We start from the raw sequence: 15,070 nt of genomic DNA on the forward strand, positions 1-15,070 counted from the left end.
AACAAAAAGAAACAACTCTGATAGTGATATGCACTGTCCTTGAATTTGATTGGTCCACACCCGAGACGGCTTTTCTTAGAGCCTAGTCTTCACTGGTGTTGGACCAGATGTCACCATAAGGCATACAACTCAAAAACAGCGCACTATCAGAGTATTGAGAGCTCGGGGCAAGCCTTTACATTATGAGACCTCCTTTGCCAGTAACAAGATATGATCTCTTGTATAAAGGTGTCAGTTTTTGTGCCAGCTAAAAGGGTAAAAACCTATTACTATATCTTGTTACTGGCAAAGGAGGTCTCATAATGTAAAGGCTTACCCCGAGCTCCCAATACTCTGATAGTGCGCTGTTTTTGAGTTGTACACCTTATGGTGTCATCTGGTCCAACACCAGTGGAGACTAGGCTCTAAGAAAAGCCGTCTCGGGTGTGGACCAATCAAATTCAAGGACAGTGCATATCATTATCAGAGTTTCTTTTTGTTTGCATTTTTGACTGCTTGTGTTGTGGTTATTGCAAACATGATCCCTGGTATGAAGGTGTCAGTTTTTGTGCCAGCTAAAAGAGTGAAAACCTATTAGCCGTGAGGCTGTCAATTTTGGCAGTTAACGGGCAGCAGTGAGGCTGTTAGTTGGGGCAGTTACTGGGCAGCCCCGAGGCTGTCAGTTGGGGCAGTTAACGAGCAGCCCGAAGCTGTCAGTTGGAGCAGTTAACGGGCAGCCGCGAGGCTGTCAGTTGGGGCAGTTAGCAGGCAGCCCGAAGCCGTCAGTTGGGGAAATTTAGGGAGTAGGAGAGTCGATACAAAGGGGTGAAATATATGATGGAGGCAGTTAAGCCTAGAGAGAAAGGGAGTAGCGAGGTTGTGAGAGCTGTATAGAAAGTTATAGGATACATAAGTATAAGAGTATTAACAATTTACTGATTGTTACAATTGTGAAGTAATATATTTTAATAAATTATATTACCCATTCTGGGTACAAAATATATGATTGTCAACGTCTTCTCTTACTGTTTATACGTAGAAAAATGTAGGCAACGTTACACACTTGTGGCGATAATAGTGTTTACATCTGGAAATAATCCTAACCCAGAAGTTGCATTTATGGCACACTGGGCACCAAACTAGAACAATATTTCTGGCCCTCTTTACAAATTAATGGATGGTGCCATGGTGCAATGGTTTCCACTCTGGACTTGCAATCCGGAGGTGGTGGCAGTTGAAACAATGGGGATGTTTAAATCCGTGCCTCTGTCCACCCAGCAGTATAAATGGGTACCACCTCAATTAGTTATTCGGCAAGTGGTGTGTGGTGAGGTAAAGTGTAGGTACGCCTACCTATTCTAAGATGTCTGGCAAGCATGAAAGGGTAGGCCCAAATATCCTCGAGTAGATGGCCGTCTGCCAGCAGTGACTTTTGAATGCAAGCCACAGGGATGCACCTTTTCTTTCCAACTGAATCTCTGAGCAATGTCTTCCCACTAACATGATGAGAAAGACAAACATTTGCCTACCCTAGTTACGGGCCAAATTGCAGGCAGGGCTCACTCGAGTCACGGTAAGGTCATTCATTGGCTCATCACCAGGGTGAGCGGGAAGGGAAAAGTCTTAACTATTCCAGTGGGAGCCATCTGTAGAGCTGGGCCTTGCGCCATAGTACATTTAGAGTGATGGCTCAAAGCCAAACCTCGCCACATGCCCATATGGAATGAATGAAAACCATAAAAATGCATGTTTTCATGATGAAATGGGGATTATACAATGTTCAAATGTATTGTGAGGGTGAAACAAGACTATACATAATTATGTTATTCTTTATAAAAAAAATGTATGAATATTATTTTTTTATCCATTTGTGACTGATGACAAACTCTTTTCTAAGAAGCATGTTGTCAAATGTAAACATCACAGGCCTAAATAATTCAACAGAATGCTATACACATTGCCTCACAACTGACATACTGTGTAAAATAAAACAAGCTGGTATTTTGTCCAAGTGTCCATATTTTCTGATGACGATGGCAGAAAAGTATTTTCATCTTGCATTTCTCAAAAAGTAATTAACATTCACTGACAATAAACTTAAAGGATTTTTATTTCCAGTAATAAACCATTGGACTGTAGTGGTGAGTGAGTGATTGATTTATAAATGGCTCATCTTTCATACCAGGTCCCTTGCCCTTAAAGAGTTTTCTGCAAGTCTCTGCATGTGTCATTAAATGGCTTACACACATAAAGCACCGACAGATGCGTACAACTATTTTTTTAAAGACCAATGCAAAGCACATACAGACAGACAACAGCACAATTTTACAAGTGTTAGCTTGGAGTAACTTTACACATGTTAACCTAATTGACTTGCGTTGTAATTCAATAAAAAAAATACGTGTGTTCATATGTAGATATAAACAAGGCACTAACAGATCCATAAAATGATTGCTTTAGTACTGAGAGAAAAAAACTAAGCACATACAAACACACATACATGTTGGCGTAGCATCATGAACGTTCGCGTTATTTCACCTGCACTGTAATCCGCTTAAAACACGTACATAATTCCGTGAATTTTCTTGATTCCACGAATTCTATTTTTTGTGAAAACCAAACTTCAAAATATCCAGACCATCACATTCTAACACACGAGTGCACACAAACACACAGCCACTCACAGGCACACATGCCAAGGGGCCTGTTTCAAATTAAATGTTTAGGCTGGAGGCACAACAATCGCAAAGTCTGGGTTTTATTGGGAGCTGACATTTCTGGCAAAGCCATTAACATTCATATGGCTATTTACCCAAAAGTCACCAATTTAACACAACAGTACCCACTCGGAAAAAACAAAATGTCCCGTATGCTCTGCACGACAACAAAGTAACAGCTAGACTTGATTTCGGATTTATTTATTTTTTATATACCTTGATGTCAGAAATATCCACCCAGTGAAGCAATTGCCCTACTCGAGCCGGGAGACTAGTACGCTGCGCGCGTGTGAACTGAAATCTAAGCGTCAGTTTTATTGGACTTTCGAGGGAACGGTTGTGTTTGGCGGGTTTTTGTCGAAATCGACCAGAAGCCATGGATCGTGCATTGTGGACTGCAGCTTGCTTGTTCGGAGGTAAGGCAAGTATTGACCCACGCGAAACCGATCGTAAACGCGTCGGAGAATAACGTGAAGTAATGTGCAGCACTCCGTTTTAAACGGAGGGTGTCGTATGGTAAAGGTATCGCTGAACATTGTGCGTGTGTGTGTGCTTTATGATGTGCATTGGATTTTGATTAGCTCCTTTTTCAGCCAGAGATACAACTTGGTACTACTCTGTTATAACGGCGTGAGTTACTGACATTAAGAACGCAATGCAGCTGAATGCATTTTAAAGAGACAATAAATTGTCAGTATATTAAATACCACACATGGTATGCTGATAAACCTCACTATGCATGTGTATACTCATATTTATTTTTATGGGGCAGTATATACGCACAAAAAGTGCCGGTTTAAGACTATATGGGTTAATGTTAGTTTTGTACGTGCTCTGCATACCCACAGCAAGGTGGTAAAGGTGCAGGCCCTGCAAATACTTGCTCACGCCACTACTGGCAGAAGGTGCCTCAACCAGAGGGAGCTCTAGACAGCCCTTAGAGGATATTTTGTGTCTTAGCCATTCCACACTGGCTAGTCGTCTTCGAAGAGGTGGGAGTACCCACACTTTACCCCACCACGCGACCCACTGATCGACTAACTGCTGTGCACTCATTTATACTGCAGTGTTGACAGAGGCGGGGGTATGTAAGATGCTTGCACCAATGTTTCTCCTGCGAAAATATTGCTACGTACATAATGTATCGTTTTTCAGTCGACGTGTGTACAGTGCACGTTGTAAAACGCTGCCCATGAAAACTTTCTCGCTTGCCAGTGAAGAACAAATGGAGCAGAAAACCTCAACACCGCACAAAGGAGTGAGGGGGAAAATATTTGGGTGTTAAAGGCGAATCACGTGACAATAACCGATAAAAACCACGTTGAAATGGAGTCGGAGGTGGCGCATTTATACTCAGACTTTATAAGAAAAAAAATATCCAGGAAAGTATCAAACGTTTGTGTCTCCCTGGATGGTCCTGTATTGAGATATTGAGATGTTTGTCATTATCTCCACACAGATAGATGTAATTATCCATTGGCTTAATTGCCACCTCATGGCCACCTTCAGGAAAGGTCACTAGTCTGGTCGCTTTAAAAAGAAAGAGCCCATCTGGTTGGCAAAGTCAAAGATGGAATTGCGGCCGAGAGAGAATTAAAAAAAGCACCCGTAAGTGGACTTTGAAATTGGAGATGGAACAAAGAAATGATGGCATTTGTCATCATTAACATGTTGTATTAGTCATGTGATGCTTTCCGTGCAGTATATCTCCGGGTGCCGGAAAAAAGGGGCATTTGAGATAATTACTCAGTAAATACTAGATAAAATACTTTGTTTCAAACAATACAGTTGCGGAAATATACACGACAAAATGAGAAGAAGAAAGACACATTGAAACGCTAAACTACAATTGAGACTATTCTATTTTTAAGCCACTTAATTTATGTCATTCGTAACGCATTTCTAAATAATGTCTCTAATTTAGTCTTAACTTGGGGAATAAAATATTTTGGGTCAGTTGTTCTACAATCTTTGTGTCCAAACACAATTTCATATCCAAATTTTAAGATAAATATTTTAATTTGTTGTAGCAATTTCACCTCTTTCCACTGTTTGTGAACTTATGTCATGTGTTTAGAATCCCATTTAAATCCATCGACTAGATTTTGGGCAAAAGCCTTAATTCGATAGTTGATCGAGAAAGAGAGATAACAATTACAATGATCACAATATGATAAATGTTTACTGAATGTACTCCTTGTTTACTATTCCTGTCAATGAAAATTAAAACCCCTAAAGACCTACAGTAAGTATGATTAATTACGTCAAGAACTGCTGGAAGTGTTTTTGTTTGTGACCTTTGTATGAGCTTATTGGGCATGGTGGCAGATGCCTGAAAGCCATTGCATGGAAGTGCGGGTTGGTGGATGATCCTGTGCAATACTTCCATCATGCAGACCTATGACATGGCTACAAGAAATTTGTAAATTAAGTAGATGTCTGGCCTATCAATATGGATATTTGAGTGTTATCTCGTCACATATGCATGGGTTTTTCTCAGGGTGTGCTGGTTTCCTCCCACATGTTGAAATACTTAAGCAATCAGCCAAACATTCCAAGCAGGACTAGGCATGAATACGATCTTGAGACTTAGCCAGCCTCTCTTTGATAAACATTTTTAGAAATAACTCGTCTTTTCCAGTCGTATTACAAATGTATTGCTTTTTTATTCTTGGTTATTTCGGTAAAGTCACGTAGAAGGGAAACAATAAAATAATAAAAATCTAAAATAATAAAATTCTCACGACGTTTTGACTGCAACACAAGCAATCATCATCAGGTGTGAAAACCACAACAAGAAAATTTTCTTGTTGTGGTTTATTATTTTATTGTTTCCCTTCTACGTGACTTTACCGAAAGAACCAAGAATATGAATCCCTGCAGTCACGAAAGCTTTAAATCAGTATTGCTTTTTATTAGTCTCTTGACATGCGGCTGCAATAAAATGCTTTACAAATTACAATGTATACGTATATTATTAGTATTCAGCGAAGTCGTACTCGGGTTAGTGTTCAACTTACAATCAGAAGGATGCGAGTTCAAATCCGGGCAGAAGGTCATCTTATCCCATCATCTGGCCAGGTTGAATTAAATTAACACCACTTGCTGGTATTCGTGAACAGCCTTCCTCCGAATGAGAGGCAAGCCTCACAAATGGATATGATAGTGACCCCAATGCTCGTTATAGCATTGACTCCCTTTGACTCGGCAAGACTCATTATTCATGAAGTCACGTTACTTTGTCCATGTGTCTCAGTCCTTCTCAGCGCTACAGAGGGCACGGACTCAAACAGACTCCGGCACAGGCGTAACGTTGTGCAGTTTGGCAACATGATCGAGTGCCGGATGAATCGTCAGCCTTTGGACTATTACGGCTATGGCTGTCACTGTGGCTTTGGAGGCAAGGGGGCGCCAGTAGACCCCACAGACCGGTAAGAATGACGGAATAACACACAATATCCACGAATTCATGTTCTGCGCGATGTGTGTGAATACGACCGCGTCAAGGATTACCTGTGCAACGTGCATCCTCCAAGGCGCACTCAACAATTCCCAAGAAAGCGGTTAGCAGGTGGCTCAGACAGAGGTCAGTGGCATTTGCAAAGCATTCCTTAAGCGATATTGGACCCGTTGTTCACACTGATTTACATTGCAAATTAAGGGTAAATATCACTTGAGTTATTTTATGCAAACAACCATAGGGGACGAAGCCACCGCAGCTTCTATCCTGTGTTGTCGAATCTATCTGCAGCCTCCCGTTATTAAAATGGCTTCTCAAGTTTAGGAGAGTTGGTGGTTCTCAGCCCGTTTACCAATGACTTTAAAAAAAAAACATTAAATTCGTTTTTTTTCATATCATATCACAAAATTCCAGCTGTGAGAAACAAAAAAAAATATCAGGATTAATGTCTTGTGTGTGGGCGGAGATCTTTCTTTTTTTTAAATCACTTGAAGGAAAATATTAAGCAAAGCAAGGGAATGGGTTAGTCCACAATGTTCCATTGTTTGAAGTTGTTCACCACATTTGCACTCCAGACTGTCCTTGAGTATCCATGTGTGCTTAATAACAAACAAATATGAATTTTTAAAAACTCTACTTAGAAATGCAAGCATATTTAGCGAATCGGAGGCACGGAGCGAGAGCTCAAAGACCCTCATATGCTAGCGTGAGCAGCTGAGAGCCTGAACAGGTGAGAGCCTTGAGCTGCTGCTTGAAGATAGATGGCCATTGGATGACGGGAATGTGCAGTGGGCGAGATTTACAGATGATCGGTGCGCCTATGAGGGATACGCTGCTCAGCCAGTACAGTCCTTGATTCTGGTGACAATGATAATGTTCTCCATAAGTCTTAGCGGTTTGCTGTGGGTCGGTGGAGTGAAAAAGGGTGGAGAGGTATGGCGGGAGATCTTTAAAAAGAATTCGGTGAGCACAGAATAACGATTTTGTTTTGTACTTTATCCTTGATGTCACGGGGAGTCCGGTGCATTGTCTTTTTTAGCGAATACATTGGAGTCATATGGCTGCGCCTGATGCCAAGGACAGTGCGTGACAGGTTATTTTGTTTCCGCTGAAGCCTGTTGAGGATTTCTTTTTGTTCGCCGAGTAAGGATGGCGTTGCAACAATCAAGGCGAATGCCAACAACGTTGCAGGCAGTGCAAACCCGCCGCAGATTCCGCGTGAAGTCCACCGTGGCCGAAGCAATTCTAAGCAAGACAGGAGGCTGGACCGGCGGCTCGGCTGTGAGGCTCTTCTTATTCACCGAAGCGGTCGCCGAATCGATTCGCCGCATCTCTTCTGAACTTGCTTGCCGAGTCAGTCGGGACCCTTGCGGCAGACCGACGTGGCTTCATTTCGCGGCAGGCATTAAAGTGCTTGTTGTGCGCTCGAAGCAGTTGGGATTCTTTGGCCCGATGCTCGCACGTATTAAGGCAGCGAGCGCAACGCCGACTTTGTGTCTCTCTTATTATCTCAACAGCTGCTGTCGCTCTCATGACTGCTGCTACAACCGGGCGATCACGGCGGGCTGCAACCCCTACAGCGACATTTACCACTACGCCTGTAAACACGGACGCATCACGTGCGGTAATGGGCAAGTTCCGTCTCAGCGAGACTCTGAAGTCAACCTAGGAACGAACGCCCGTTGGACATACGGATCAGAAACGTGGCCCACTGGCGAAATAAAGTGGGACCGAAAAGCTGAAACGTTCGGAAATGAAAGCGGCGTAGTGCAGACAATTACTCTACCGATTATATATTGGTTCGATAACAAGAAGATTTTTTTTGGGGCAAAGAAAATATAGTTGACCTCTGTTCCCACGTGCGCCGCTGGACGGGAGGTGATGGACGAGACTTGGTGACGGGAACGTCATCGTTAGCCGTGCCACGCCAAGCGTGGCTTGTAAGTGGTTCCCAGCCTTCAATAGGGAGGCTATTGGATCGGACATAAACGTTAAGGGGCCCAAGTAATCCTTCCTCCACACCTCCGATGAGCACGGCTGGCTATGTACGGTGCGAAAGAAGTTCAACATATCACACTTGCATATATAACCAACCGCACAAAAAAACCCCGTCGATCGAAGCGCTGAAGTAGTTAATTAATCGGTACTCGCCATCCCAGATGATAACTTTCATTCCCGCCAAACCCCATCCACAGACGCAAAGAACGACTGGTGCGAGAGGAAGATCTGCGAGTGCGATCGGAGGGCTTCTGCCTGCTTCACGCACGCGTCCTTCAGCAGTCGCTTCGTGGACTACACGGGGCCGTGTCTGGGCACCAAGCCCATTTGTCGATGACGCGGATTTGGCACCACGGTGGCTAGGGGATGTTTTGTATACAGGAGGTCGTGGGGTCGATCCCCCGGCCCTGACGCCTGTATCTTTGGAGTTTGCATGTTCTCCCCGTGGTCGTGTTGATTTTTCTTAGGGTCCCCTCCACAATTAGAATCAAAGTGCGTTTAGAGTATTCGGCTGATATAAACGTCCACATGATAAGCCACGTCGTTGAGCTATCGTTTGTGGCCAGGTCGCTTCTGACAAAAAATAGCTATATAGCTCAGTGGGCCTTACCCAGTTAAATAAAAAAATAGTTTGTAGTTTTTGTTTTTCTTAAAGCGCGCCGCCCACACACAGAGATGACAGAAAGGAAATTTTAACCGAGGCGAGGTCACGTGTCGCAGCAGGTGCGGAGACGTTGCTGTGCCTGCACAGGATGTGAGGTCGCCTAGGTGGTGGCAAGCCTGAGATGGGGTGGAAGGGTGATGTATCACTGGAGACTATACCGCTTTGCGACGATGGTCTGTAGGCTGGCTTCTAATAATACAGTTTACAAAATGTATTGAATTAGTATGGCTTCTCAAAGTAATCCTGTCACGCACGTCCCACTGTTTAGTACTGCAGGGCTAGCACAATAGCAATGTTAGCTGAGCGCTGGGGATTTTTAAACGCATTGTCTCGAAACATTTTTACAAGTGGCATGGCCTTGGCTGTACAAAAATTTGGGCAGGGTCATCTGCTCATGCACTGCCACCAATGCTGACATGATACACCTCGTATAATTAGTACATTTAGGTTGAAGTAATGTTTCCTTTTGTTGTTTAAAATTACATCAACATTGCAACTTCACCATGTATTCATCATTTACTCAATAAACTTTGATCAGTTTTGTTCCTGTCGTGCAAGTGGCGTGACGTTATGAACGAGGGATGCATTCAGAACTCTCGCAAAGCAGTTATCAGCCCGTGGTGTGAGAAGATTTCCTGCGGAATGAGATCTCGCAGAACTGCTTCTGAGACCCCTTCATGTGAAGCTCATACCTGTCAACCCACACAGTTTACGCGTGTTCTTGTATTGGGAAATTGAGTTTTCAGGTCCATACGGCGTACAGCCGTTTCAATGCGGGCCAAATAAACGTCTATATGTTTGTGTTTCTCCCTTGTGATGGGGCTTTGTAGGATGAACGTTGAGATTTTAAGAGCACGGTGTGACCAATAAGGTCTAAATTGGCGTGTAATAATGAAGGCGCTCATAAGAGGTTGACAGCTCCGTATTCACACTAAAACCCAACATGTGCTATGAATCATGGGATCTCTTTCGCCAGAACCAAAATATGAGAATAGGTTTTCCCCTTTTTTCTGGCAACAAAACAGGTGTTGAGATGGTACTGGCAAAGGAGGTCCCGTGATGTAGTTGCTCACCCCGAGCCCTCATTACTCTGATAGTGCATTGTCTTTGTGCTGTATCCCTTTTGGCGTCCACTGGTCTAACACCGTTTTGAGACGAGGCTCAAAAGAAAGCTGTCTCTGGTGTGGACCATTCAGTTTCACAGACAATGCATATATTATCAGAGTATGTTTTTTGTTTGCATTCTGACCACAAGTATAGTGGTTAATGCAGACATGATTCCTTGTAAAAGGTTTCAGTTTGGTGTTTTAAAATCTTAACACCTATATATATTCTTAGTTTTTTCGGTAAAGTCACGTTGAAGAGAAACAACAACGTGACTTTACCGAAAAAACTAAGAATATGAATTACTGCAGTCACGAAAGCTTTAAATCAAAATCTTAACACCTGTTTTGTTGCCATAAAAAAGGGGAAAAACTATTCTCATGTGCAATGAATGTGCAATTAAAAAGGCCCATTGCCTGTAACGTTCTATATTATTTATATATTCATATTCTTAGTTTTTTCGGTAAAGTCACGTTGAAGAGAAACAACAAAATAACAAAATATATAAAACAATAAAAAAATTCTCACGACGTTTCGACCATAACTCAAACGGTCATCATCAGGTGTGTCGGTTTGCATAAATTTATTTTGAAAACGGCATATTTATTTATATATATATAAAAATAACGTTTGCGTCACGCGCAACGATTGGCTGTTTGCCAGGACTAGTCCATCTATTTTTTTTTGAAAAGAGGAGGGGGGAGACGAAATTTGTTTTTATGTATGCTGTCTGAAAGCCACTGTAAGCGTGAACAATCAATCAAGAACTGAAATGATTTATCAAATCTTTCCAATGATTGCTAAGATAGAATCCATCTTCTCGGTTGAAATTGTCTCTGTGTTTGTATATGTGGATAGCCTCATGAACGAATCTCTCATGGAAGCCAGATGGCTTACAAAGAACCTCCGTCTTGGAAAAGTCAATGGCATGTGGTATTGACAAATGTGTTGAGGTTTTTTGTCGTGAAATGTTCTTGTGCACCCACTGCCAATGCATCATCGCCTAATAATCTATCCCCACTTGGTGCGTACTCTCCCACATACCCAGCGACAAGGAAATATTGATCACAGTGAAACTGATATTTTTCATATTCTAAAAACCCATTTTAGCAACATGAAATGCATAAAAACAAATGTTCACAAAATGACTAATTGGTGCAGTCATAGGTTGACTGAGCAGTGAGCACCAATTCACTCCGCTTGAGAAGGCAGTTAATTCAAATGCGGCCTAAATCTGGATTCAAATCCAGAACCTCGGTGGTGGCTGCTCAGCCACTTTAATTCCTGACTTACTCGGTTGCTTGATCTGTGTAACCTTTATGTTTTTCACGATGAATGTGAGGGTTTCTTGACGGCTCCATATTGTTAAGTAAGTCACCAGAGTGTAAAGCCTGTTCTTATAGTTTTCATCATTTTTATATCGGCTCAAAGGTGTCCCATTGATATCACCGGAGTGTATTTTTAAATACTGTATATATTGCGTATGCATTGGGCACGGGAAAGTGAAAGAGAAGACGGGAAGAGGATGGAAAAGGTCAGTTGGTGGGAGAGTGTGGGACGATTTGTGGGAGTGTGAGACGATTTGTGGGAGAGTGTGAGACGGTTGTGGAACGATGTGAGACGGACTAGATTATGAAGATGCTGAATATCGCGGAAGACAGAAAGCCTGTCATGGCCATCGACCCCGAGTTATTGGAATGACGCTGGATAAATAGAGAGAATATTAGGCAGATTGATGGAATATCTACTAAAGCCTGAATGTCCTAGCTTTCATTACCTCTCTGATATAGAACATTATTTTTGAAGGAGATTCCGCATGCAATAATTTTCTCAAAGTTCCAAGCCTTAAATGTGTGTTAACCCATTCAATATGCGTGCTGCTTCATTGCTGGTTGCTAATTAAAACGGGCTAATAGCACACCGAATGCTTAATCCCATGTATACTTTGTTTTCGGAAATAGACAGATGACTGCGAGGAAGGTGATGCGTGTCAGCTCCGATGGTAATAAGAATAACAACCATCCGCTTAAAACTCTCGCCGTGCCGCAAACGCGCAACGTGAATTGCCGAGAGATGTCGCACTTCGCACGCAACTCTGCGATGCAGCGCACGAGAGTTGCAACGTTCCTCATTGCAGGGCCCGCGGGCCGCTGGTCGCCCCCTGGTGGACTTTAGTTGCGGCCCCTTGGCGTGCGTCTCTCGACAATGTACACATCGAGTGGAAAACGCCCCCAAAATCGTGCCATCACAAACGCAATGGTTTCGAATAAATCAAATAAAGCAAAGTGACACAACTACATTAGTCGGTGGGAGTATTGCCATTCGTATTATTGTAATAGTGTCTGCATTATTTTGATTAGAACTTGTATACCCCAAGTAGGTGGCTTCATATTATATTTTTGGTTTCTAATAATTAAGCCTGCATTGTTGCATTGCACGTGCAGACCTATATTTAATAATAATAGGGGTTTTCACCTTTTTTCTGGCAACAAAACTGAAACCTTTTTACAAGGATTTATGTCTGCATTAACCACAATACCTGCAGTCAAAATGCAAACAAAAAACATACTATGATAATATATGCATTGTCCTTGAAACTGATTGGTCCACACCAAGGGACGGCTTTCTTTTGAGCCTCGACCCAATTGGTGCTCGACCAGATGACCAGATGATGCCAAAAGACCAATCAGTTTCAAGGACAATGCAGAAATTATCATAGTATGTTTTTTGTTTGCATTTTGACTGCAGGTATTGTGGTTAATGCAGACATGAATCCTCGTAAAAAAAAGGTTTCAGTTTTGTTGCCAGAAAAAAGGGGAAAACCCCTATTATTACATTTTGGTACTGGCAAAGGGGGTCTAATGATGACTTCTATTTAGTTCACCTAGCTAACATAACTGCATTGACCATTGCATGAGTTTGTCTTGCAGGCAGTCGCGGCCCTGACTCTGATGTCTTATGGGCGAAAGTGGCCCTGCTCTGAAACATTGTGAAGAAGAACACTGCACTCCATCAGAACGTTAAATAACAGCTGTTTTTTTTTTGCCAATGCCACTTCTAGAATGAAACCCCATCCGCTTCCCAATCCAGGGTTGGTCACCGTGGTTGATTGACCATACAGGCCTACCTCGGTAGAATTGCTCCTTATAGGATCAGCACTGCAATAAACCGAAAATAGCAATAAAGCGAGTAACATGCTTTTTTTGTCACTTGCGAATGCATATAAAAGCCTTAAAACATGTTTAAACTACACTATATTCAACGCGCAGTGCAGCTCCATTATGCCTAAATAAACGATGTACGTAAATAAATAGAAGAGTTAAAATGACGCCGACTGACTCGCTAAGTTCACATGCAAAAAGCGGGCGTTACAGATGATGATGATAAGCCAATTAGATTGTAAATGATGTCATTATTAATCGAATCTTATTCTCTTGCTAAGTTAAGAATCTTGAGATCCGACATTTAAAAAAGTGCAATTATAGCCAGGGGCGGAGCCACAGGGGTTGGGAAAGTCGCTAATCGGGATAACCGGATATCTGGCTGCTGCAAAATGCTGCAGGCTGCCACCTCGTGTGCTGCCCTGCAGGCTGCCACCTTGTGCTGCCCTGCAGGCTGCCACCTCGTGTGCTGCCCTGCAGGCTGCCACCTTGTGCTGCCCTGCAGGCTGCCACCTTGTGCTGCCCTGCAGGCTGCCACCTTGTGCTGCCCTGCAGGCTGCCCTGCGGGCTGTCACCTCGTGCTGCCCTGCAGGCTGCCACCTTGTGCTGCCACCTCGTGCTGCCCTGCGGGCTGTCACCTCGTGCTGCCCTGCAGGCTGCCACCTTGTGCTGCCACCTCGTGCTGCCCTGCAGGCTGTCACCTTGTGCTGCCCTGCAGGCTGCCACCTTGTGCTGCCACCTTGTGTGCTGCCCTGCAGGCTGCCACCTCGTGTGCTGCCCTGCAGGCTGCCACCTTGTGCTGCCCTGCAGGCTGCCACCTTGTGCTGCCCTGCAGGCTGCTTGAGCGGCAGCCTTTGGAACTTATCGAACTTATCAGCCACATCAGCGGCTCCGACCTATTAATAAACTCCGCGTTCAAGTCCAATAAAATTAGTTTTATACATTTGTGGCGTCTATTGGAAAACATTACACTGGATATCTCAGAATATTGAAGTCAGCACCCCCCAAAGTCAAAATCCTGGCTCCGCCCCTGCTTATAGCGAAGCGCAATAAAGCGAGGAACGCCTGTACTTCAAGACGCTGGCTTAGTGAAGTGGGCGGCCCAGGACAGGTTCAGACACAGTGTATCACTCGCCACCGATTCATTGGGTTCACACGCAGCGCGATATAGCCCACTGTGTGCACGCTCCCTTCCAAGTTGTTTATCTGATACCTGCCAACCCATACGGTTGACCCCGTATTCTTGCACAAGGGAAATTGAGGTTTCGGGTCCATACGGCTTACAGCCGTTTCAATATATGGGCAAAAAAATTGATATCTATTCGTTTGTGTTTCTCCCTTGTGATGGCACTTTGTAGGATGGACGTTGAGATTTATAAGAGACATCATCAGCGAGAGGGCCGCCGCGCATTACAAACTATTGGGTGTTTGACAGCAGCACGGTGGGGGTGTTGTCACGTGTTTTTGTCACGTATTGATGTTGTGTATTGTCGGGGGTCGCACTAAAGGCCACCAGAGGCCGCCAGTGGCCCGCGAACCTTGCAGTTTAGAACACTGAGATAGAGAGGATGTTTTTTTTTTGTCGACTCACCCTGGCCAGACGTCTTGGAAGAATTCGAATTATAATTTATCATATAATTAGTCAGAGTAATACGTTAATTGTAACATTTGAGAGCTCCTTGAGACCAAAACTCTCATTTTCAAGGGAGACCTGGCTTAAAGCAGAGTAATGAGGGAAGACAAAACACAAACTCAAAAACAAAGTCGAACGGCAAACGGGTCAGGTGAGGTCACAACGCAGTGTCCTGCTCTCACCGCTGCGCCGTCGCTACAGCCACATACAAAATGAGTGTGAAGGTTTATTATTGCTTTCCTGGCAAAAACAAATGTACGTATTTTTGTTGGTACTTGCTGTTGTGATATTTCAGCCGGATGTGCTCGATGTAAAACTATGATTTTTTTTCCAAAATAAAATTCAATTGCGGAT

General features: G+C 43.5%; 1 protein-coding gene across 2 annotated transcripts; it reads left to right on the forward strand.

Moving 5' to 3' along the window:
• The first annotated feature begins 542 nt into the window (after nt 1-542).
• On the forward strand, nt 543-9,361 carry LOC116946960 (acidic phospholipase A2 homolog). Of its 2 annotated transcripts, XM_032962253.2 has the most exons (4): nt 551-3,112; nt 5,953-6,127; nt 7,674-7,780; nt 8,352-9,361. In XM_032962253.2, the coding sequence occupies exons 1-4, from the start codon at nt 3,073-3,075 to the stop codon at nt 8,489-8,491; spliced, it is 462 nt and encodes a 153-aa protein (XP_032818144.1). In that variant the 5' UTR covers nt 551-3,072; the 3' UTR covers nt 8,492-9,361. The 2 variants fall into 2 exon arrangements, with proteins under 2 accessions (XP_075926410.1, XP_032818144.1); XM_076070295.1 differs by lacking the exon at nt 7,674-7,780 and having other exon boundaries at nt 543-3,112.
• The last annotated feature ends 5,709 nt before the right edge of the window (nt 9,362-15,070 follow it).

The sequence above is a fragment of the Petromyzon marinus genome, chromosome 28 (genome assembly GCF_048934315.1).
Source record: "Petromyzon marinus isolate PM22_M1 ecotype Great Lakes invasive population chromosome 28, UKy_Petmar_22M1.pri1.0, whole genome shotgun sequence".
NCBI lineage: Eukaryota > Metazoa > Chordata > Hyperoartia > Petromyzontiformes > Petromyzontidae > Petromyzon > Petromyzon marinus.

Coding starts and splice junctions, on each gene's coding strand:
- LOC116946960 (XM_032962253.2), top strand. CDS start 3,073: ATGGATCGTGCATTGTGGACTGCAGCTTGCTTGTTCGGAG. Junction 3,113..5,952: donor TGCAGCTTGCTTGTTCGGAG/GTAAGGCAAGTA, acceptor CATGTGTCTCAG/TCCTTCTCAGCGCTACAGAG. Junction 7,781..8,351: donor ACACGGACGCATCACGTGCG/GTAATGGGCAAG, acceptor CCCCATCCACAG/ACGCAAAGAACGACTGGTGC.